At 42.4% G+C, this 25,913-nt stretch overlaps 1 protein-coding gene and 1 long non-coding RNA gene across 5 annotated transcripts in view; one reads left to right on the top strand and one right to left on the bottom strand.

Moving 5' to 3' along the window:
- Positions 1-17,603, top strand: part of TBC1D4 (TBC1 domain family member 4) — a 169,428-nt gene extending 151,825 nt beyond the window's left edge. For all 4 annotated transcript variants that reach the window (XM_056555517.1, XM_056555519.1, XM_056555521.1 and 1 more), the window contains 5 exons: positions 413-657; positions 2,217-2,376; positions 5,541-5,710; positions 8,632-8,808; positions 10,191-17,603. In XM_056555517.1, coding sequence (XP_056411492.1) covers positions 413-657; positions 2,217-2,376; positions 5,541-5,710; positions 8,632-8,808; positions 10,191-10,424 — 986 coding nt within the window. In that variant the 3' untranslated portion in view covers positions 10,425-17,603. The remainder of the gene's footprint in view (positions 1-412; positions 658-2,216; positions 2,377-5,540; positions 5,711-8,631; positions 8,809-10,190) is intronic.
- LOC130355423 (uncharacterized) overlaps positions 1-25,913 on the bottom strand; it is a 45,973-nt gene that overhangs the window by 17,616 nt on the left and 2,444 nt on the right. Inside the window, exon 2 of the long non-coding RNA XR_008888518.1 lies at positions 7,706-7,809. This is a non-coding gene — a long non-coding RNA (uncharacterized LOC130355423). The remainder of the gene's footprint in view (positions 1-7,705; positions 7,810-25,913) is intronic.

The raw sequence follows: 25,913 nt of genomic DNA, 5'->3' as shown, positions 1-25,913 counted from the left end.
ATATATCATTTATTTGGAATATCCATTTACCTTATAAGCAGAGAGCTTCAAAGTACAAAAAATGCTAAATTTTTTAATTTTTCATCAAATTTTTACATTTTTTTACCAAGAAATGATGCAAGTATCGACGAAATTTTACCACTAACATAAAGTAGAATATGTCACGAAAAAACTGTCTCGGAATCAGAATGAAAGGTAAAAGCATTCCAGAGTTATTAATGCTTAAAGTGACAGTGGTCAGATGTGCAAAAAAGGGCTCCGTCCTTAAGGTGAAAAAGGGCTCAGTCCTTAAGGGGTTAAGTCTCATTTAGTCATTGTATTCTATAATATTAGCATTGGATAGAGTATCTAAATGTATGACTGATGTTGGTGTTTATTAATCTAAACTTTTAAAAAATAATTAATTTTACAGGTAGGACTTTTCCAACTCACCCTTACTTCTCTGCCCAGCTTGGAGCCGGACAGCTTTCTCTGTATAACCTTCTTAAAGCGTATTCTTTGCTTGACAAGGAAGTTGGCTATTGCCAGGGGATCAGTTTTGTGGCTGGAGTACTTTTACTACATATGAGTGAACCTCAAGCCTTTGAGATGCTAAAATTTCTTATGTATGACCTTGCATTCCGGAAGCAGTATCGCCCAGATATGATCTCCCTTCAGGTATTTTCCTGTTCATGTTACCTAAATATGTCCTCTTTTAAAGGAGCACTAACCCTAAAGCCAGCAGTTCTTAAGCAGTATCAAAACAGGGGTTCCTTGAGATTTCAGAGGAAATTATTTCGGAGCCCAACATGTCCAGTTCCATTTGCATCATAAACTGTGCTGCTTTTGTGCACACAGGTCATATGAAAGCCATGAGCTCTCAAAAATAGATAACCAAAGTGCAGATAGAGCAGTGTTTCCCAACCAGGGTGGCTCCAGCTGTTGCAAAACAACAACTCCCAGCATGCCTGGACAGCCGAAGGCTGTCCAGGCATGCTGGGAGTTGTAGTTTTGCAACAGCTGGAGGCACCCTGGTTGGGAAACACTGACATAGAGAGTGGACCTTGTAGTCCTAGAGCCTTGTTATGAACATTTTTCATCATATGCAAAAGAGACAAAAAGTTCGGTTTATGTAGGGTGTTTCTTTTACACACTAAATATTGCTGTAGACTTAAAGGAGTACTCCAGCGCAAAATAACTTATTCCCTATCCAAAGGATAGGGGATAAGTTATAGATCGCGGGGGGTCCGAGCGTTTGGGCCCCCCGGGATCTCCTGGATGGGGCCGCGGCAGTCTGCCGGAAGTGAAGTTTCGTCCCCAGCAGAAAGCCACGGCAGACACTCCCCTCCATGTATCTCTATGGGATTCATGGAGGGGGGGTGTCGGCCGCCGCGTCATGCGGGGACGGAACGCCCCCTTTCCTGTATATTGCCGTGGCCCCATACCAAAGATCGCGGGGGAGCCAAGCGCTCGGACCCCCCGCGATCTATAACTTATCCCCCATGCTTCGGAGCGGGGATAAGTTATTTTGCACTATAGATCTCCTTTAAAGGATATTCTCCTGCAATGTAGCCTGTATTTAAATAACAATGCAGCTCAGGCTGCTTTCACACTATATCCGTTTTAAAGATCCGTCCAATGTCCTTTTATAAAAACCCTGAAAATCAGCCATTAGAAAATATCAATATAGTCTATGGGATATTTACATTATCCGTTTTAACCCGTTATAGCCCGTTATTAATAACGGACTTTATTTTGTGACGGAAGAAAGTAACGGGAGAAATAGTGCGTGCTCTATTTCTTCCGTTCATTCTCCCGTCACAAAATAATGTCCATTATTCATAACAGGTTAAAACGGAAAATGTAAAAACCCCGTAGACTATAATGGGATTTTCGAACGGCCGTATGGGATTTTGTAACTGTAGTTTAACGGACGATTTTCCGGGTTTTTATAACGGAACATTGAACAGATCTTTCAAGCGGATACATTTCATAGTGTGAAAGCAGCCTTACTTTAATATACATAAGACCTGTTATATTCTTCCTTAATGGTCTATTCACACGTACAGTATTCTGCGCAGATTTGATGTAAGATTTCATTGTAAACTGAATGACTGAACACAGATTCTAATCCTGCGCATCAAATCTGCACTGAATACTGTACGTGTGAATAGACCCTAAGTCTTTCCTTCCCTTATAAATTATTTTAATGTATCTGTTTTATTTTTTTTCTGTAGATACAAATGTACCAACTTTCACGCCTTCTGCATGACTATCACAGAGATCTTTACAACCATCTGGAAGAGAATGAGATCAGCCCAAGCCTTTATGCTGCTCCCTGGTTCCTGACATTATTTGCCTCACAGTTTCCTCTAGGATTTGTTGCCAGAGTTTTTGGTAAAATCATATTCTAAAATTGTGTGGAAAGCATTCACAAGAGAGTAGATGTGATGCTATGCTATGCACGCTTTCCAAGTAGTATGTATGTTTTATAATACTGTCTAAGGCTGGGTTCACACTACGTTTTGTACTTACGGTTGCCGTATACGGCTGGGAGGAGGGGGGCGGGGCTTAATCGCGGCGCCCGCACTCAGCCGTGTACGAGAACCATATTTAATGCATGTCTATGAGCCGACTGGAGTGAACTGCAGCCTCCGGTCTGCTGTGTTTTCGGCCATATGCGGTTTCCCTACCGTAGGCAAAAACGCGGTCGACCACGTTTTTGCCTGCGGTCGGGAAACCGCATACGGGAACACGCTCCGGGGACTGATTACACACGGGGTGCCGCGTGCATGATCCCGGGGGTCCCCAGCGGCGGGACTCCCGCGATCAGGCATCTTATCCCCTATCCTTTGGATAGGGGAAAAGATGTGTAAGCACCGGAGAACCCCTTTAAATTCAGTTTTTTGGAGTTTTTTTTTTTTGTAATCTTTATTTCCCCTGATGCTGATACCTGTCATTGAGTAGCCACTATGCGGAACATTTATCAAAGCATTTAGTATTTTTTTTTTTTTTTTGCTTAAAATTGTCGCAAAAAAGTCGGATGTGCGACTACTCTATTTTTTGTGAAACTTTTTAATTGTGCAGTGCCCTAAGCAAAAAAAAAAAAAAGTGGCACATAAGCAAAACAAATTGTAAGAAAAAGATAATAAAAAAATGAATACATAAGCAAACATTGATAAATGCCCCCCAATGTCCTCGTTAGGATGTAAATAATGTCTTAAAGGGGTACACCAGTGAAAACCTTTTTTTCTTTTAAATCAACTGGTGGCAGAAAGTTAAACATATTTGTAAATTACTTCTATTAAAAAATCTTAATCCTTCCAGTACTTTTTAGCTGCTGAATGCTACAAAGGAAATTCCTTTCTTTTTGGAACACTGATGACATCACGAGCACAGTGCTCTCTGCTGACATCTCTGTCTATTTTAGCAACCATGCATAGCAGATGTATGCTAAGGGCAGCATGGTGGCTCAGTGGTTAGCACTGCTGCCTTGCAGTGCAGGGGACTTGGGTTCAAATCCCACTAAGGACAACAATAAATAAAGCGTTATTATTATTATAATAGCATCAGCAGAGAGAACTGTGCTCGTGATGTCATCAGAGAGCATTCCAAAAAGAAAAGAATTTCCTCTGTAGTATTAAGCAGCTAATAAGTACAGGAAGGATTAAGATTTTTTAATAGAAGTAATTTACAAATATGTTAACTTTCTGCCACCAGTTGATTTAAAAGAAAAAAGGTTTTCACCGGAGTACCCCTTTAAGTTACTCCCTTAGTGTCTTCTCATTGAGTATTTTACCTTGTAACTTACAGCTTCATATTCCAGTGCTGATTTATATTCTGCTGACAATGAATAAGGGCGTGTGCACATGAGCAAAAATATTGAGCATGTGCAGCGCTGCACTGTGGATTCCTATGAGCAATGGTCAGTGTGGGGGGCCAGCTATGAAACCCCCATTGATTTCAATAGGACATTCAGAGTAAAACAGTTTTTTTGTGAGTGGGAAAATCTTATTAGCATGGTTTCCGTTTTATAAACAACACTGTTTTTGCCATGTGATCTTCCTTACTCCAACCAACATACAGCCACTTCTGTTTCCTGCCCCAAGCTACAACATGGTCTCCTGATGGGTGCCACACTATTAACCTTCTTAGCGGTTATCCCGCCCACGACTCAGGGTTAATTTTCCCTGCCAGGATCGGTAACCCCGAGTCACGCTCTGGGTAGAATTGCAGAGTTGCCGGCTGGGCTGCACGATATATCGCAAAAGCAATGCGATATAGCGATACGGCCCCCCGGGAAAACATGCAATTATCTGCTCGGGTCGGCTCAGAGCAGGTAAAGACAAATACTAAAAGTCAGTGTTTCTCAACCAGGGGGCCTCCAGATGTTGCAAAACTAAAACTCTCAGCATGCCCGAACAGCCAAAGGCTGTCCGGGCATGCTGGGAGTAGTAGTTTCACAACAGCTGGAGGCCCCCTGGTAGAAAAACACTGAGCTAACTGCAAAAGAAAAATAAAAAAAGCCTTCTGCTCACCTACTCCCGGTCCCTGCAGATGCCGTTCCCCGCCGTGCGCTCCGGTCCCTGCTCTCTTCACTATTCATCTTACAGGACCTTTCCCTTTTCAGCCAATCACAGGCCGCAGTGGTGTCAAGCCAGTGATTGGCTGAAGGGGAAAGGACTTGTTCTGCAGCAAATACACTAGGTTTGAAATCTGCCCGGCAAACCCAGTGTGTGTTACTGCAGGACAAGGTGACAAGGGGGGAAGAATGTGACATGGGGGAGGGGAATGTGATAGTTGGGGGGATGTGATAAGGGGGGGGGGGGGTGTGACATGGAGGGAGGAAGAATGTGACAAAGGGGGGAATGTGACATGGAGGAGGGAGAATGTGACATGGAGGAGGGGTAATGTGACATGGAGGAGGGGGAATGTGACATGGAGGAGGTGGAATGTGACAAGGGGGGGGGGAGAATGTGACATGGAGGAGGGGGGATGTGACAAGGGGGGGGGGAGAATGTGACATGGAGGAGGGGGAATGTGACATGGAGGAGGGGGGATGTGACATGGAGGAGGGGGAATGTGACATGGAGGAGGGGGGATGTGACATGGAGGAGGGGGGATGTGACATGGAGGAGGGGGGATGTGACATGGAGGAGGGGGGATGTGACATGGAGGAGGGGGGATGTGACATGGAGGAGGGGGGATGTGACATGGAGGAGGGGGAATGTGACATGGAGGAGGGGGAATGTGACGAAGGAGGAGGGGGGGAGAATGTGACGAGGGAGGGGGGGAGAATGTGACGAGGGAGGGGGGGAGAATGTGACGAGGGAGGGGGGGAGAATGTGACGAGGGAGGGGGGAGATGTGAAATTTCAATGCAAAACATTGTACCGCTTTTGGTACAAATTTCCACACCTAATCATACCGCCAGGGAGGTTAATATTCATGGTAGTCTGTACAAGCAATGGTTTCCTGTAGGTTGTATATCACCTCAGTGTTCTTGTGTCTGTCATGTATAAGTATGTGGCATTGTGTATATCATGCATCTTCTCTTCACAGATATGATTTTTGTACAAGGAACTGAAGTCATTTTCAAAGTGGCACTTAGTTTTCTCAGTAATAATAAAGAATGTATCATGGCATGTGACAGTTTTGAGAGTATAGTGGATTTTCTGAAGGTCAATATTCCTGATATGACAAAGGACACTATGGACAAAATTATAATCCAGGTAATTAATACTGCTTTAACATGCAAAGCTGCTATAAGGCCCGTTATCCATATATTTTATCTCCGGTACTTTATAGAAAAAAAAATGTTCAGTTGTCTGATAGGGTAAAAATAAGTGCCAGGAGGAACTTTCCAACATTACATATACCATATTGTGTGTGACAGTGATAAACTGTTGCATTAGCCCATAAAGTGGTTCTCCTAGGAGCAGAAAAGGTCCTACCTGTTCTGCTCCCCGATACTTACTTACATCTGCCCCTTGTAAGTTTCATAAGTATACCTTTCAAAATGAGAAAGGGTAGGTGCCAGTCACAATCATCACATGCGGGTGAATCTAACCCCGCTCATGATGTCCAATAGCTGCATGATGTTGTGGCAACATCATGCAGCTATTGGACATGAACATGACTGGCACCAACCTTGTTTCATGTCTAACGGTACTTGCAGAAGGACAATGTGATTGGTTGCTATGGGCAACTGGTCAACTTTTCCTTTGTACAGTTTTTTTTTTTTACGGACAGGAAAATTATTATTTTAAAAAGCATGTAAAAAAAAGTCCCATCCGTACTGTTATATTTACAGTGGGCTGTCTAGAAGGAGTTAAATATATTGAAGCTGGGCAATATGTCTGAGTAAGGGTCCGGCTACACCCAGTGATTTGTTTAGACAGATGAAATTTGATAATAAAACATTATCTCTCATAGATGTCCCTGCAAGCTGTAACAGTGCTCTCGATCCTATTGTTTCAACAATAAGCAGACAATCATACATTATAGAATTGTGGATTTAAGTAACCCCCCCCCCCCCCTCCCCAAATTGCATAGGGCTGCAGAATATGTTGGCACTATATAAATAAATATTATTATTATTATACCCACTCATGTCATTTGTCATTGGATTTTCCTGTGTAAACACAGTAGAGAAGAATGCATTTAATAGATTGGCTTTTTCCTCATCCTCCTCCACCATTATATGCAGATTATTTCTGAGGCAGAGAACAATTTAAATCAAAGCTTTCTCAATATTACAGAATCTACAAGGGATCCTTCATCTCCCAGCATAAAAAATAATCAAAGAACTCAAATAGGCTATTTGAAAAGGGGAGGTACCTAAAACTTAAAGGGGTACTCCACCCCTAGACATCTTATCCCCTATCCAAAGGATAGGGGATAAGATGTCAGATCGCTGTGGTCCCCCTGCTGGGGATCCCCGGGATCCCCACTGCGGCACCGCGCTATCATTACAGCACAGAGCGAGTTCACTCTGTGCATAATGACAGGCGATACGGGGAACGGAGCAGTGTGACGCCATGGCGCCGCCCCTCGTGACATCACGGCCCGTCCCCTTAATGAAAGTCTATGGCAGGGGGCATGACGACCGCCGCGCCCCCTCCCATAGACTTGTATTGAAAGTGGCGGGCCGTGACATCATGAGGGGCGGAGCCGTGACGTAACGATGCTCCGTCCCCTGTACCGCCCATCATTACGTGCAGAGCGCACTCGCTCTGTGCTGTAATGATAGCGCAGTGCCGCTGCGGGGATCCCAGGGGTCCCCAGCAGCGGGACTGCGGCGATCTGACATCTTATCCCCTATCCTTTGGATAGGGGATAAGATGTCTAGGGGCGGAATACCCCTTTAACTTTTGTTCACCAGATAAAATTTCAGCAAAATTAATCCAGTGCTCAAATTGACCAACACCAACTCAAGAAAAAATTGATAGATATAATTATTTTAAAAGATGCAATCACCCAAACATTGATATTTCATGGATATCTGTGGATTACTCCTGGAGTGATACTGACTAGCATCACCCTCAATACGTCACAACATAATACCCAACGCATTTCAACCAATTTTAACTGGCATCATCAGGGGATTGTCACTCAGATAAGTAAACTCAGAGATAGAAGAGGTTCTTATTAAAACATAAATATCATGGTGTGAGAGCTTATATTATGTTATACAAAAAGCCTCTCATCAAATATCTCATTAATACCTGGTTTTGTGTGGTCCACAATTAGAGGGGTACATATCGGGGGATTTTTCCCCTTTTCTTTTCAGATCGCCCCCTTTTGCAGCTCCAGCAGTGGTCTCCGGTACCTATAAAAAGAAGACAAAGGAACAGGGCTGTATATACTATCTAAATTTGAGTGGTAGTATCAGTACATGGCATTCAACTCATGGCCACAGGAGATCCACTCGTTTACCTGTAAAAATAAAGAAGTGCCCTTTCACTGTTTGTCCTAAGAATACCTGTAAAAAGAAACCACTGCACACCATGCCGCTATGCGGCTACTCACGGTGAATGCTGCCGGTCCTCAGATAACCACGTTCGGAGCGCTTACCCGTAGTGGTGGGGAGCTGTGTGTTGATTACAGCTACACTTTGCTCTAACTTTGGGCGCCGGCGTCTGACGTAATATCCTGCCGCCGGCATAACACGCCATTGGGCAATGCCCCGCTCTCACACAGCGTGGTATCCTAGTGCCGGCCGGATTCTACACTGCTTAGTGTTTATGGCTCATATAGTCTTATACCGGATGATAGATATATATACTGATAAAAACTTTTTTCTTTATTGTTATCATATTAACCCCCGTCTACCTAACAGGAGATTCAAGAGTCAATAATAACAAATATTTAACCAAGAAGGGGAATTATTAACCCTTGCAGTTAGTGCAAGGGATTTGGTAGATGGAGACAATAGTAGTTACTTATTTAAATATAATTATAAAGGTACTCTTTCAAGGCACCACCATATAATATAGAAGAGGGATAGGGAACCCGGGCTAGGCATGTTCTGGTTAGACTTGGGAATAGACATGTCACTCAAGGTGTCCTCAGTATATTAGAGGGGACAATTTCACTGCTTTGTGTGAGTAATTTCTGGGATTTGTCACCTATTATGATTTTTCTCTTTCAGGTATTTGAGATGGACATCTCTAAGCAGCTCCATGCTTATGAGGTTGAATATCATGTAATTAATGATGAAATTCTGGAAACATCGAATCCATCTGATGACACAGAGGCTTTCCAGAAGCTTGAGAAGGCAAACAACCAGCTGAAGAGGCAGAACATGGATCTCCTGGAAAAGTTACAGGTACATTAATAAACAGTAAAACAGTGTCCAGGGATGTGGAGTAAGGGATAACATAGTCTTGTTCACAGTGAGTAATAGTCACGTGTATATTTTTTTATCCTATAATTATTTAGTGTCCCTGAAGTGTTTGGTATTTACCATTGCTTATACTTCAGTCAAGTCCTGATCCAAACTGTGGGTTTAAAATACATAGGACTTTCTTTTTAGCATTTGCATGTCCACTACTCTATTCACAGCCACAAATCCACACAAATCTGCATTGAAGTCTGCATAATTTTACATGTGGTTCCACTGCTTATTTTCCACTGAAGATTTTCGACAGGAAATACATTATTTCCTATAGTTGAGGGTTGCAGCTCCCCTCCTCCCTCTCCCTGCACAGGTTACAAAGCATGACTAGAAAACTCTTCCAAAGAAATAAGTGCATCAATTCAAGGCTATAGGTTCCTCTAGGCCACAAAGCTGCTGTAAAGCATATCAGACAGGATGGCTGCCCCCACAGTCAGGTACAGAAAATTGAATGAAAAAAATCTATGAGAAAAAAAAAAAAAAAATGTGTTTCATTATCTGATTTAAACCATTATAAAAAGTAAACTAGGTGATACATTTCCTTTAGTTTTCATGTACACGTAGCCCATTAGCTATGTTATTTATACATTAAGGCCGACGTTTATCATTGTCTTTAAACTGCTTTTTGTGTCTAAAAAAAGGCGCAAGCAGGGTTTATTTGTCCCTTTTTGCGCCTTTTGGTTAACACATTTCTGCTGATTTTGAGTTACAATTCACTGATTTTGGCAATACAGATGATATGGAAGGGTTTTATGAACTGCGCCTTTCTGTGAAAAGGTGCAAAAAAGGCGCAAAGCCACTAAAAAGTCTCTAAAACTACACCAGCCCAGACTTAGCTTAGCTTTTTGGTGTATGTGAAGAGAGAAATTTCAGAAAATGTGACCTGCACAAAATGTATCAAATGTTCTTTAACCAGTTAATAAATGTGCTGCTCCTACACATTACCAGCACACAAAAAAAGTGTAAAAAAAATGCTTCACTTACACCTACAATGATAAATGCTTCACTTACACCTACAATGATAAATGCTTCACTTACACCTACAATGATAAATGCTTCACTTACACCTACAATGATAAATGCTTCACTTACACCTACAATGATAAATGCTTCACTTACACCTACAATGATAAATGCTTCACTTACATCTACAATGATAAATGCTTCACTTACACCTACAATGATAAATGCTTCACTTACACCTACAATGATAAATGCTTCACTTACATCTACAATGATAAATGCCGGCCTAAATATTTGCCGCTTTTTATTAAATTGCTAAACCAACCCCTATCTTCCCTTTTTCATAACAGGTAGCCCACACCAAGATTCAGGGTTTGGAAGCCAATATTGAAAACGCTTTATCCAGAGAAAACAAAATGAGAAATGTTATCCGATCTTTGGAACAAAAAAAATCAGCTTATCAAAAGATGGTGGAACAAATGAGGAAATACGTGCCAGTTCAAGTGCTGACAGACTGTGAACTTTTGCTTAAGGATGTTAGCTGTAGCCCAAACAACAAAACAAAGGCGGGAAGTAAGCAATAAAAGACCAAGCTAGTGCTTCTCCAGCATTCAGCATATGCTGTTTCCTCAAAACCAAAAATGATGCATGCTCTGGAGGAGGACTGCGCATTACAGTGCATGCTTCATGGCCTCTTTGAGGGTGTGGGGGCTCTTTCTGGGCACAGTTCCATTATGGCTGAAGTAGCCTGTAGACACTGTTAATAATAAGGAACAGCTAAACACCATCTGAAATATGAAAGAAAATGCCTCCATAATATCCGTTCATAAAAAATCTAGTGATAATAGACGGAATTGAAGAAAAGGGAAAGTGATTTCATAACATTGTGTTCACATAAGAGCTGTTACTGGAAATCGCCACTCAGCGAGAAGCTATTTTATATCACTTGTTGGTAGTGTCCTTGTAGAACACCGAGATCAGGAGAGTAATAATACTTGAAAATGAATGTTTCCCAAAGAGCATCATATTCACACTTCTCATGTGAAGTGTCTCGAAGAACTTACGGATTTTTCTTTGTGCCTGCCATTGATTCTACTGACATTTGTTACACGTGTAGAGTTTTTATAAAGCGATCACTACATGATGTTTTGTGATGGGATGATGCCATAGTTGTACTATGAACATTCACATATGTTTTTATTTCAGCTTTAGCATTGCTACTTATGAACGAGTACACAAGATGTGCTGATTTCTGTGTTATTGCGGTCTATCTAGAGCACTGGTTTTCTTAAAGCCCATGTTTTGAACACCATTTTTTTTTTTGTTTTCTTTTTGTTCGTTTTTTTTTTTTTTACTGATCCCTTACATTCGCATTTACAGGAGTTATTCAGGATAAGAAAAACATTGCTGCTTTCTTCCAAAAACAGCATCACACCTGTCTCTTTCCTCAGATTGTATGTGGTATTAAAGGGGTACTCTGTTCCGAATGCTGGAGCTGGTGCCAGGAGCTCGTGACATTATAGCCCCGCCCCCTCATGATGTCACGCCCCCTCAGTGCAAGTCTATGGGAGGGGGCGTGACGCCATGAGGAGGCAAGGCTATGACGTCACGCGACGCCGGCTCCAGCATTCGAAAGTACACCTTTAAACCCCAATCGCCGTCGTGCCCCCTTCCCATACACTTTCTTTGAGGGGGCGGGTGTGAGGTCACAAGGGGCGGCCCTGAACACGGCAGCCTGCACACACATAGTTCGGAACAATAACTTCCAGATGCTGGAAAGCAAAGCTCCGACAGCAAGGTAACAGAGTACCCCTTTAAGCAATTTTTTAAATATGTATGTGAGTGTGCCAAGGTTTTGACATTAAATGACTGTAAATTGTTATTTTTGGCATCTTGGGATGTCAGTGTCTATCGTGATCCAGTTGATGATATATCTGTGGCTGCACTGCACACAAAACTGTGCATGCAAAGGGATGTGATTTTTATTGTTTCCACACATTGAATGCCTTTTAGATATGATATATATATATATATATATATATATATATATGCATTCACTTCTCATGCACTGGTCAATATACCATATGTTAAACTGAAAGTAATGTCCACATTTGTTTTCATTTTTATCTCTATAGTAAAATTCTAGGGAAATGTGTAATGTACTTCCTTACACATTCACCTGTCATTTTTGTATAATCCTTTCGGTCTTCAGGCCACAATTTCCAAGAATAGAAACCAAAAAGGGTTTAGGATGAGTGCAAGAATGGCAACGTTTAATATTTTAGGACAAATATAATATAAAAACACTAGACCAAAACAATAAATTGATCAGACCTTTTTTTTTTTTTTTTTTTTTTCATTTTTCAAATTCTGGAACATGATTTACACCATTTAAGAGACTGGCTTGGCTAATTAAATACCCAGTCATGTTCTATGGCTTTTTAAAGGTGTCAATCACTGTATTGAAGGGAAAGCTACCTTCAAAAAGTGATGTCAGAGATCTGCTTTGCATATCCTTTTTTTTCCCCAAAATTCCCAGTGGAGCATGAATGGCCTATTAGTCTCCACATGTCTTTATGGCACTCTCCTGAAGGAGAAACATTACCCCATTGGTTCAAGGTCTAGGTGCTAATATAATGAATAATGGAATATGATTGTAATATATCATTTTTATTGAACAATGATTAAAGTGTACCTCCATTGAATTCAAGTTTTTAATCTGAAACTAAAATATAAGTGCCCTCTGCTGCTGAGAGGCTTCATTCACTTGCAGGTTGCACATTCTATTAATTTTAATACTGGGCAGAGAAATTGGAGATCTGAATTGTGGTAACTCTAACCTCCTCCCTACTGATTTAGGAGTGAGACAGCTAAAGTGAATATCTTACCCAGACATGGAGCCACAAGCTGTCTGTGCAACTGTAGAGAGAACCTGCTAACAAAGTCCTGTGATTACAGCAGCCTGGGCAATCTTTTAAGTAGGAACTCTTTCTTGCTCAGTTTCTGCAGCTTATTCTGGGAACTGGAGGAATGACAAGTGTAACAAAAACTAAGAGTATACAGCAACCAGTAAGTGACCAGCAACCATGCTGCATCATTACTGTGGCTGTTTCAAGGCAGAAAATAACTTCCTGAATTAGAAGGAAGAAGAGGTCTTAAGTCTTCTAAACGTATTGTACAAGAGGGTCTAAGTGCGCTGGGAAGTTTTTATGTTCCACCCGTGGAATATATTACATATTTCATCTACATAAATCTGGTAAACCCATCTCAATCTTGTGACACACATTGTGGATATATATATATATATAGATAGATAGCTAGATAGAGATATATTCTTAGTTTCTTCTTGGATATGGAGGAATTGAGAATTTTATTCTAAAATCTAGAAGGACCCAATGTAAGGGGGAAGTAATTGATTGGGAAAATATATTTTTTCCCCTTTTAGTGTCATGCAGAACTTTTTAAAAAGATCCAGGTTCAACAATACAAAGTTATATATGTTAAATGTCATATCTACTCACTGTCATTGTTGCCAACACGTGCAATTGCTCCTTGTTATCATATACCCACAGCATCTCTCTACCCATCTGTCTATTGATCTATTCATATATCTATTAGTCTAGAAAAACATCATGTAGTTCAATAGGTTCAACTTTTAAAGGGGTACTCTGGTGGAAAACATTTTTTTTTTTTAAATCAACTGGTGCGTGAAAGGTAAACAATTTGTAAATTACTTTTATTTAAAAATCTTAATCCTTCCAGTACTTATCAGCTGCTGTATGCTCCAGAGGAAGTTCTTTTCTTTTTGAATTTCTTTTATATTTGACCACAGTGCTCTCTGCTGACACCTCTGTTCATGTCAGGAACTATCCAGAGCAGGAGCAAATCCCCATAGCAATCCTCTCCTACTCTGGACAGTTCCTGACATGGACAGAGGTGTCAGCAGAGAGCACTGTGGTCAGACTAAAAAGAACAACTTAATCTCCTGTGGAGTACTGGAAGGATAACATTTGTAAATAGAAGTAATTTACAAATTCTTTCTGGCACCAGTTGAAAAAAAAAATTTCCACCAGAGTACTGCTTTAAATGAGTCTGTTTATTTTTATGATAAAATGTGCCTTCAAGGCTGGAATTAGCATCACTAGAACTGAATAAGACATTTTTGGGCATCTTGTCTCTAAAACCTTCAGTTTGGGATTCAAGGATTCAGCTCTTGTTTTTATTATTATATTCAGGATATCTGGTTATGTTACCTTTTTTTTAACATAATGTTTTGAAAATGTGTGTGAAAGAAAAGAAGTTACAATTGAGCCTTTTCCCCAAACCAGATCATTTGTTACATGGCCTTGCGGTAGGGATCCCTGCACTTGCTTTATAACATACACCTTATTGCTTTTAAACAGTAGGCAATATTTTAAGTACTTATAAAATAAATGCACTTGGACAATATCTGTCTCCAGAACAGTTTTTGCTGTTTCAGAAATCTTCGGACATGACATAGTGACAGGTCAGAAATTCTAAATTGCGGTCCATGAATCTGACACCACCTCAGTTTGGCTCTTTTACTGATATGGGCAGAACCAAGCAGAGTGCTGTAGGTGTAACAGCGCAGACTGGTTACTGAATGGCAGATCTCAGCTTCACCTACAGTGGCTTTTCCTAGGTTGTTACTGTGGCTCTCAGTACTCATTACAGGAGAGCTGTGGAATGACAAGCAGTAGTAAGCAAAACTTACAAGTACATATCGATACTGAAAGGTAACAAGAATGACATGATGAATGATTGGAGGATGATGCAAACGAATCATAATGATGGCTGTCAGGAATAAAACTGAAGATTAATGTGGACAAATACAAGGACTGGACTTAACTAACTCTCCTTAATCTCTCCCTAAACTCTAAGCTAACACAACTAAACACCAAACCTCCCAATGCAAATATCAATATAACACAAAATTGAATCCAGAAATGCAGAAGGACCAACACCCCCCCCAGTCTAAGGAAGATTTTGTTCCGAACGCTTGGAGTGGGGGTCACAACGTCATGGCCACAGCCCTCGTGACATCACACTACACCCCCTCAATGCAAGTCTATAGGAGGGGGCATGGCGGCAGCCACACCCCCACCCATAGAGTTGTATTGAGGGGGCATGGCCATGATGTCACCCCCACCCATAGAGTTGCATTGAGGGGGCATGGCCATGATGTCACCCCCACCCATAGAGTTGCATTGAGGGGGCATGGCCATGATGTCACGACCCTCGCACCCAGCGGTCTAAACGAACGCCAGGTGCTGCACAGAGATCATGGGGGTCCCAGCTGCAGGACCCCCGCAATGAGACCTCTTATCCCCATTGGATAGAGGATAAGATGTCTAGGGGTGGAGTACCCCTTTAACTAACCAGGACAGGCAGTAGATGGATCAGCTGTGAGACCATTGCAACTGCCTTAAACTATTAGAAGAAGAGATTCCTTAACAGTAGGAGGTTTATGAACTGTATACTACTCACCCTGCCTCTTGCATGAGAGCAAGAGGGAAAAAAAACCCTAACAAAGCAAAAAAGCCCCTATTTTCCAGTTAATAATAGAAATAGTAGCAGCCTGAATCTACCGATCAAAGCTTGTGACGTCACAATGACGTGAAGTTTTCTGAAACAATAGTTATACTTACAAGGGGATGTCCACTGCTGCAAGCATTCCAAACAGCTGACCGAGTAACATGGCATGTGGGGCACTAGTACTACCTTAAAACACCTTTATTCACCCAGTCCAAAGAGACTGTTTTGAGCTGGCATGCCTCACCCGCTCTTCCAACAATGACAGACTGCACATTTTGCAATGCTGGGTCCAGGTGAGAGGAGCGGAGAGGCTTGCCAGGACTGGATAATTTAAAGGTGATTTTCTCAAATATAAAGGTTGTGTGTGTATTATGTTAGTCTGTCAGCTGTTTGGAATGCCTGCAGCAGCTGAAATTCCCTTTAAGTAAGGAGAATTCCCTTTAAGTAAGGAGTGCCTGCATTAGTTCTGCCCATATGTGCTCCACCAACAGATGCCTTGATCAGGGATATGCCATGTTTCTCCTTTAGCTCTAATAGGGGATCTTACTTAAAGGGGTACTCCACCTCCCATTGACGTGCATTGAGGGGGTGTGGCCGTGATGTCGAGGGGGCGTGGCCGACCCCCCCCCCCAGCACGAAAACAGCGTTCGGAACATTTCCAAACGCTGGTCAGTGGAGTACCCCTTTTAAAGGGGCTGTCTTAGTGGCAAATGACTTTAAAAACATGTTCACATCAGGTTATTGTCGCCAGCTGTTGTTGGTTTTCCTCTTAGTAATGTTAGTTATCAGCATAGCTCCCTTATGCACTAGAGAAACTACTGTAATAAAAAACTGTACAGTGGGAGTTGTAGTTTTGCAACATCTGGAGGTCCGCAGGTTGAAGACCACTGGTATTGAAGGTTATACTGACGTGTCCCCGCCGCTTCAGACCGTCACCGCTGCCCTGGATGTCGCCTTCCATCGCTGTTGCCGCGTCCCCGTGGTGTCCCCGACGCTCCGGCAAGGCCTCTCCTTCCCCGGCATCCTCGCTCTCAGTCGCCGCCATCACGTCATTACGTATGCCGCTCCTATTGAATGACGGGACGGCGTGCGCAGCGACGTGATGGCGATGATGAAGAGCGCCGGCGATGCAAAGGATCCCAAAGAGGACGGGACGGAGCGCCGAGGACAGGTAAGTGATCGTCAGCGGACCACACGGGGCACCGTAAACGGCTATCTGGTGGCAGCTGAAGCAGTCTGCGCTGCCGGATAGCCGTTTATGCGATGGCCCCGACATACAAAAGCATCGTATGTTGATGCTGCCTTCAACATGTGATGGCCTCTGAGAGGCAATCGTATGTTGAAATTATAGTATTTCGGGGCCATCGTAGGTCGGGGGGTCACTGTATCAAAAATATAAATTGAAATGATGTCAAAAATTGCATCAGTGTCTTTTTCACCCCAAAGGTTTTAGCTCTTTTCGACTGCGTGCTCTGTCGGACTGACACATCCTCTAATTCCCAATATCTGAATACTACACTCAATAGGAAAGCATCTTTACTACAAAATGACCTCTCTACTGTATGGCCTGGGTTATTCAGCGGCTTATGTTACATGACGCCCAGTGAAGTCTGTTGTGTTGGTCGTGCACGATTTCATATTGTGGCTGTATAAGGTGGCATATCTCCATGCATTCCTTGGCACAAAAATAAATCCAAAATTCACAACTCTTTTAATATTGCTGATGTTATGTCTCTGAACAATGTTGTATTGGGAAAGCTTCTACCAGTGACTGTAATTTAGGATATGTCTGGAAGGAACCTCAGAACCGTCCTGCCCCTGCTGAATCCTACATAACATATAAACAATTTTCCACAAGCAACAAAGTGTCCAGAGCGCAGAAGGAACTTCATCTTTGTCACTGTTCCTTCCTGTATGATTCACATAGGTATTTTGGCACAATAAATAGGGGTTGTTCTTTTTTTGCAGCAAGATTCAGTGAAGGTAAAATCACTATTATTTTGATATATAATCTGGGTAAAGATCCCCCTGTCAGCCCTTGTGCATTCTTTTACTATTAATATGATGTCAATGTGCAAACATGTGCCAAGCCTGAATATGTTCTCCATCCTGATTGATATTGCTACGTGTCTGCTCCCTATGCAATGATTCACTGAAAGCACCAGTCTCTCTTCTCCACAAAAAAATGAATAAAATGTCTGTTTAAATGTGAAAACCTTTTGTGCAGTTTATTTCTATTCTTAGACCAAAAACACCCTAATAAAGCGAGTGTGTCCGCTGCCACAGCATACGCTCTGATGATATCATTTTACTGGATAAATGCAAAAAAAATCACCTTGTCAGGTCGATGTCTCTACTGTATTATTATTATTATGCAGCATTTATTAATGGGAAGCTCTAGTTTGGGAAGTAGCATTTTCCTTGCTGGCAATTGCTAGCTCTCCGTCCTCACAGTTATATAAGTGCACATCACGCGTACCCCGGCAGACCTATCAGATAATGGGGCCGTTTTGGGCCTGACAGGGTCCCTTTAAGTTTAGTTTCTGGGAAGTTAGCAGCAAGTACTGTTATTAGGGTAACTTGGTGTCACACGTTGGCATCAGGAAACAATGGGAATAGTTTTTCACCAGAACTACATTTTTTTTTAATGTAAATTTGCTTTCATGTAAGTTACCCTGTCCATACTGTTGGCTCAGTGCGAAGCTGTCACAGATCATCTCTCCTAAAATCATTTCATCTGAAGCCTTGGCTAATACAGAACTACCGATCTGATACTCGGACAAAGTTCATCATTTGACAGGAATATAAAACTACTATCAATCTATGTATCATGAGCAAATAGGCAGACTTTAAAGGGGTATTCCCGGTTTATACATCTTATCCTCTATCCATTCTCTTCCGGGCGTTGCTTCTGAGACAGGGACATGATGTCACTGTCTCGCCCCCTAGTGATGTGACACCACACCTCCTCCAATTGCAGAGTGTATGGAATTTATTTCGGGTTTCCTAAACCCTGGACTGGGAGTGACAGGAGGGGTGAGTATACAATAATTTTCCATCCCTGGTCTGGTATATTCTTTTTGTAATTGGAAAAATCTACCATACCTTTTCCTATGTCCTCACTTACAAATCTATTAAAAATACTTGGACATAACCTTATGGCACATGACTTGTAACTAGTCTCTGCCCAGAATACACAAGATTAAAGGGGTTATCCAGGATTTAGAAAACAAAGAAATAAATGCTGATTTCTTCAAAAAAACAGTCCTTCTGTTGTGTGTGGTATTGCAGCTCAGTAGTGAATAGAGCCAAACTGTAATACCACATGCAACCAGAGGACGGTTGCGCTGTCTTTGGAAGGTATTAGGGTGCATTCACACCACGTTTTGTACATACAGGTGCCAGATCTGGCAGGGGGAGGGGCAAACCGGGCTCTCCCGTACCCCTGCCGGATCAGCCCATGACTCCATTTACTTTAATCACCCGACCGGAGTCAAACGGTGACTCCGGTTGACTCAGTTTTGACCCGTATGCGGTTTCCTGACCGGTCCTAAAACCGTATTTACTACGTTTTTAGGTCCGGTCCAAAACCGCATACGGGTCAAAACTGTAATTAAAGTAAAAGGAGTCACGCAAAACTGAGCGGACTGGAGTCACCCGGTTTGCCCCTACCGGATCCGGCACCCGTATGTACAAAACGTGGTGTGAATGCACCCTTAGCTATGTTTTTCTATTCTTGAATAAGCCCTTTAACAACAACCCTCTGACATCTATCCCTCAGCCAACAGCAAATCCAGTAAACTAACCAGGGATTAATAATTTATCTATTCACTGCTAATGCGTATTCAGGTAAGCAATATCCACAGCACCACCAACATCCGGCACTTTCATGACATGGTGAAAGAATCGTGAGATTACTTCCATTATTGTTTACTACTATGGATGTCAAGCTAACTGTGCTGTAGTTACTGACTTTTCCACCACCCTTCTGGTGGATGGGAATTAGTTAGCAATTTTTCAATCTTCAGCTGGATTCCTTGTTAGTCATTGGCAATGGAAACGGCCAATTCCTTCTGTCTCCATATGGATGGTGGTAGCTGATTTAAAAACACGCACTGTTTTGTTGTATTTTTCCCCCATATCATTCACCAGTGTTTCCCAACCAGGGTGCCTCCAGCTGTTACAAAACTATAACTCCCAGCATGCCTTTGGCTGGGAGTTGTAGTTTTGCAACAGATGGAGGCACCCTGGTTGGGAAACACTGACATACACACTCACCATTACTAGTAATACAGCAGCATTTTTTCATATTCCAGCTCATGTGCGACCATGTGTTTTATTACTCTGACTTGGCCATATGATCACCAGTCTGACTCTCACAAAGTTACCGTGTGTCAGAGGATGTCAGTCCTGGGTCAGATGACTTTTTGTAAACTACAGGATGACCTCATCACCTACCACTGTCTATAAGTGATACCACAAGCTTCTTAGTAGCTCCCTCTGTAGGAATTCATGTAGTACAGTGATGGCCGTAAATGTTGGCACCCCTGAAATTTTTCAAGGAAATGAAGTATTTCTTACAGAAAAGGATTGCAGTAACGCATGTTTTGCTATACACATGTTTATTCCCTTTGTGTGTATTGGAACTAAACAAAAAAAAAAGAGGAAAAAAAGCAAATTGGACATAATGTCACACCATATTCCAAAAATGGTCTGGACAAAATTATTGGCACCCTTTCAAAATTGTGGATAAATAAGATTGTTACAAGCATGTGATGCTCCTCTAAACTCACCTGGGGCAAGTAACAGGTGTGGGCAATATAAAAATCACACCTGAAAGCAGATAAAAAGGAGAGAAGTTCACTTAGTCTTTGCATTGTGTGTCTGTGTGTGCCACACTAAGCATGGAACACACAAAGAGGGGAAGAGAACTGTCTGAGGACTTGAGAATCAAAATTGTGGAAAAATATCACAAACTGTGCGCAACATTATCAAGAAGTTTGCAACCCATGGCACTGTAGCTAATATCCCTGGGCGTGGACAGAAGAGAAAATTGATGAAAGGTGTCAACACAGGATAGTCCAGATGGTGGATAAGCAGCCCCAAACAAGTTCCAAAGATATTCAAGCTGTCCTGCAGGCTCAGGGAGCATCAGTGTCTGCACGAACTATCCGTCGACATTTAAATGAAACGTTATGGCATAAAAAAGCAAGACTACATATTAGCCTAAATGAACTTTAACCCCTTAAGGACTGAGACCTTTTTCACCTTAAGGACCATTTTTTGCAATTCTGACCACTGTCACTTTAAACAGTAATAACTCTGGAATGCTTTTAGTTATCAATCTGATTTCGAGATTGTTTTTTCGTGACATATTCTACTTTAACATAGTGGTAAAATTTTGTGGTAACTTGCATCCTTTCTTTGTGAAAAATCCCAAAATTTGATGAAAAATTTGAAAATTTAGCATTTTTCTAACTTTGAAGCTCTCTGCTTGTAAGGAAAATGGATATTCAAAATATTTTTTTTTTTATTCACATATACAATATGTCTACTTTATGTTTGCATCATAAAATTGACGTGTTTTTACTTTTGGAAGACACCAGAGGGCTTCAAAGTTCAGCAGCAATTTTCAAATTTTTCACAAAATTTTGAAACTCGCTTTTTTTCAGGGACCAGTTCAGGTTTGAAGTGGATTTGAAGGGTCTTCATATAAGAAATACCCCATAAAAGACCCCATTATAAAACTGCACCCCCCAAAGTATTCAAAATGACATTCAGTCAGCGTTTTAACCCTTTAGGTGTTTCACAGGAATAGCAGCAAAGTGAAGGAGAAAATTCACAATCTTCATTTTTTACACGCGCATGTTTTTGTAGACCCAATTTTTGAATTTTTGCAAGGGGTAAAAAGGAGAAAATTTTTACTTGTATTTGAAACCCGATTTCTCTCGAGTAAGCACATACCTCATATGTCTGTTAATTGTTCGGCGGGCGCAGTAGAGGGCTCAGAAGGGAAGGAGCGACAAATGGTTTTTGGGGGGCACATTTAGGATGCCCCTATGGTGCCAGAACAGCAAAAAAAACACATGGCATACCATTTTGGAAACTAGACCCCTCGGGGAACATAACAAGGGGTAAAGTAAACCTTAATACCCCACAGGTGATTCACGACTTTTGCATACGTAAAAAAAAAAAAAATTCCATAAAATGATTGGTTTCCCAAAAGTTTTACATTTTTAAAAAGGGTAATAGCAGAAAATACCCCCCAAAATTTGAAGCCGAATTTCTCCCTATTCAGAAAACACCCCATATGGGGGTGAAAAGTGCTCTGCTGGCGCACTACAGGTCTCAGAAGAGAAGGAGTCAAATTTGGCTTTTTTGAAGGAAATTTTGCTCTGGGGGCATGCCGCATTTAGGAAGCCCCTATGGTGCCAGGACAGCAAAAAAAAACACATGGCATACCATTTTGGAAACTAGACCCCTTGGGGAACGTAACAAGGGGTAAAGTGAACCTTAATACCCCACAGGGGTTTCACAACTTTTGCATATGTAAAAAAAAAAAAAAAATTTACCTAAAGTGCCAGGTTTCCCAAAAAATTTACATTTTTACAAGGGGTAAAGTGAACCTTAATACCCCACAAGTGTTTCACGACTTTTGCATATGTAAAAAAAATAATTTTTTTTTTACCTAAAATGCCTCTTTTCCCAAAAATTTTACATTTTTAAAAAAGGGTAAAAGCAAAAAATACCCCCCAAAATTTGTAACACAATTTCTCCCGAGTACGGCGATACCCCATATGTGGCCCTAAACTGTTGCCTTGAAATACGACAGGGCTCCAAAGTGAGAGCGCCATGCGCATTTGAGGCCTAAATTAGGGACTTGCATAGGGGTGGATATAGGGGTATTCTACGCCAGTGATTCCCAAACAGGGTGCCTCCAGCTGTTGTAAAACTCCCAGCATGCCTGGACAGTCAGTGGCTATCTGGCAGTACTGGGAGTCGTTGTTTTGCAACAGCTGGAGGCTCCGTTTTGGAAACAGTGGCGTACAAGACGTTTTTCATTTTTATTGGGGAGGGGGGCTGTGTAGGGGTATGTGTATATGTAGTGATTTTTACTTTTTATTTTATTGTGTGTTAGTGTAGTGTAGTGTTTTTAGGGTACAGTCACACGGGCGGGGGTTCACAGTAGTTTCACGCTGGCAGTTTGAGCCGCAGCTCAAACTTGCAGCCGGATACTTACTGTAATCCTCCGCCCATGTGAGTGTACCCTGTACGTTCACATTGGGGGGGGGGGGGAACATCCAGCTGTTGCAAAACTACAACTCCCAGCATGTACGGTCTATCAGTGCATGCTGGGAGTTGTAGTTTTGCAACTGCTGGAGGCTCCGTTTTGGAAACAGTGGCGTACCAGATGTTTTTCATTTTTATTGTGGAGGGGAGGGGGGTTGTATAGGGGTATGTGTATACGTAGTGTTTTTTTTTACTTTTTATTGTGTGTTAATGTAGTGTTTTTAGGGTACAGTCGCACGGGCGGGGGGTTCACAGTAGTTTCTCGCTGGCAGTTTGAGCTGCGGCAGAAAATTTGCCGCAGCTCAAACTTGCAGCCGGATACTTGCTGTAATCCTCCGCCCATGTGAGTGTACCCTGTACATTCACATTGGGGGGGGGAACATCCAGCTGTTGCAAAACTACAACTCCCAGCATGCACTGATAGACTGTACATGCTGGGAGTTGTAGTCTATCAGTGCATGCTGGGAGTTGTAGTTTTGCAACAGCTGGAGGCACACTGGTTGTGAAACACAAAGTTTGGTAACAAACTCAGTGTTTTGCAACCAGTGTGCCTTCAGCTGTTGCAAAAGCTACAACCCCCAGCATGTACGGACAGCGGAAGGGCATGCTGGGTCTTGTAGTTATGCAACAGCTGGAGGCATACTACTTTGGCTGGGGATGCTGGGGACTGTAGTTATGCAACAGCTGGAGACACACTGGTTTGCTACATAACTCAGAGTGCCTTCAGCTGTTGCAAAACTACAACTCCCAGCAGTCACCGACAGCCAACGGGCATGCTGGGAGTTGTAGTTATGCAACCAGCAGATGCACTACTACAACTCCCAGCATGCACTTTAGCTGTTGGTGCAAGCTGGGAGTTGTAGTTACACAACAGCTGAAGGTACACTTTTCCATAGAAAGAATGTGCCTCCAGCTGTTGCAAAACTACAAGTCCCAGCATGCCCATAAGGGCATGCTGGGAGTTGTGGTGATCTGCCTCCTGCTGTTTCATAACTACAGCTCCCAGCATGCCCTTTTTGCATGCTGGGAGCTGTTGCTAAGCAACAGCAGGAGGCTGTCACTCACCTCCAACGATCCACGCCGCATCACATCAGTCCCTCGTCGTCACCGCCGCGGCCGTCGCTCCTGGGGCCCCGATCCCAACATTGACGCCGGGGATCGGGGTCCCCAGCACCTGGGGTGCACGTCCCGCACCCGCTCACGTCCTCCTGTAATTCCGGGTCACCGGGTCACTGGAGACCCGATTGACCCGGAATCTGCCGCAGATCGCTGGACTGAATTGTCCAGCGATCTGCGGCCATCGCCGACATGGGGGGGCATAATGACCCCCCTGGGCGATATGCCCCGATGCCTGCTGAACGATTTCAGCAGGCATCGGGCACCGGCTCCCCTCCAGCTAGCGGCGGGGGGGCTGGGATTTGACAGGACGTACTCAAACGTCCTGAGTCCTTAAGGACTCGGAAAAGGGGCCGTTTGAGTACGTCCTGCGTCCTAAAGGGGTTAATAAACCAAAAGAGCTGGAGAGTTCTGAAGTGGCCAGAAATGGGTCCAGATCTAAATCCCATTGGACACCTGTGGAGAGATCTTAAAGGCGCCCTTCCAATAAGAGAGATCGGGAGCAGTTGGCAAAGGTAGAGTGGTCCAACATTCCGGCTGAGAGGTGTAAGAAGTTTATTGATGGTTATAGGAAGCGACTGATTTCAGTAATTTTTTACAAAGGGTGTGCAATCAAATATTAAGTTAAGGGTGCCAATAATTTTGTCCAGCCCATTTTTGGAGTTTGATGTGACATTATGTGCAATTTTCTTTTTTTTCCTCCCTTTTTTGGTTTAGATCCAATACACACAAAGGGAATAAACATGTGTATAGCAAAAACATGTGTTACTGCAATCCTATTCTGCGAGAAATACTTCACAAAAATTTCACGGTTGCCAACATTTACGGCCATGACTGTAATAACTACTGCAAGGAGATGGGTAGTTTACATGTTTGATGTCTGTAGAACAACACAGAATAAAAATAGTAGCAGGCAAGAGCTCATTTTATACTACTTGCAGTATTTGTTTGATTTAGACTGAAAACACCCTTTCAGTTTTTATGCAATTTATATCCCATTTGTCGCTTTGACTAAATGAATTGCACCATAAGCTGCATGTATGAATCTACCCTAATGGTATGTTCACACGGACGGACCCGCAGTGTATTTTACGCTGCGGATCCACTGACGATGGACCCCTTCATTGTGCCTCCATCTGTGCCTACTCATAGCAGCAATCCGCCGCTACGAGCAGACACGCTACGATGTGCGAGTCGACGTGCTCATGTACAGTGTACTCACGTACATCGCGTCTAATCCCTGAGCTAGGCAGAGAGCAGCCACAATGTGTGCGAGTATACTGCACATGCCCGCGGCGACACGCACATCGCAGCGTGTCTGCTCATAGCGGAGGATTAAATTATCCGGAGGATTGCCGCTATAAGTAGGCACAATGTAGGGGTCCATCGTCGGCAGATCCGCAGTGTAAAATACGCTGCGGATCTGTCCGTGTGGACATACCCTAAGACCACTTTCACACAGTCGTATTTTGTATCCGGGAGTCCATAACACTGAATAAATGCAAATAATTGAATTAATACTAACGTTCTGTGTAAGTTCCACTCCTAGTTTTGGCTTCCAAATACTAATGCAAAATATTGAATACTGAAAGTGGCCCAACAGGTAAGTTCTTATGACAAATTTGATGCATGTACTATATGCATGAGGGGACATTTTTTCGCCAGACCCTGCATACTTTTTCATAGGATCAGTGGTGGGTCTGCTGGACCCCATCCATATCCAGCCGATGTGTTAGAAATGACTATTTCTGGAAAGTCTAATTAACTCTCATTCTTGTTTGCACTAACAGAAATCTGACACCAGATGGCGCTGTCCTACACTTTAGCTAATGTGATGTTTATGAAGTGAAGTATACAATATACCTAAATATACATAAAGCAGCAGGACAAGAATTTGAGAACTAGTATAGTAAAGATTGCATAAAGAAACAAACTAGAAGGTTGCATCTGAGAATTACAGTATTTGTACATGCATACATAAAATATTATTTAAGCAAATACAGTGAAAGAAGAATATTTCGTAAATGTAAACACCAATGAAATGTATTACATCTGCAGTTGCATAAAAGTGTAAAGTGATGGCATATCACCAGAATACAACATCACTTTAT

The sequence above is a fragment of the Hyla sarda genome, chromosome 2 (assembly GCF_029499605.1).
Source record: "Hyla sarda isolate aHylSar1 chromosome 2, aHylSar1.hap1, whole genome shotgun sequence".
In the NCBI taxonomy this organism is placed as follows: Eukaryota; Metazoa; Chordata; class Amphibia; order Anura; family Hylidae; genus Hyla; species Hyla sarda.
The sequence above is the reverse complement of the archived record's forward strand: the minus strand, read 5'-3'. Positions and strand labels throughout refer to the sequence as shown.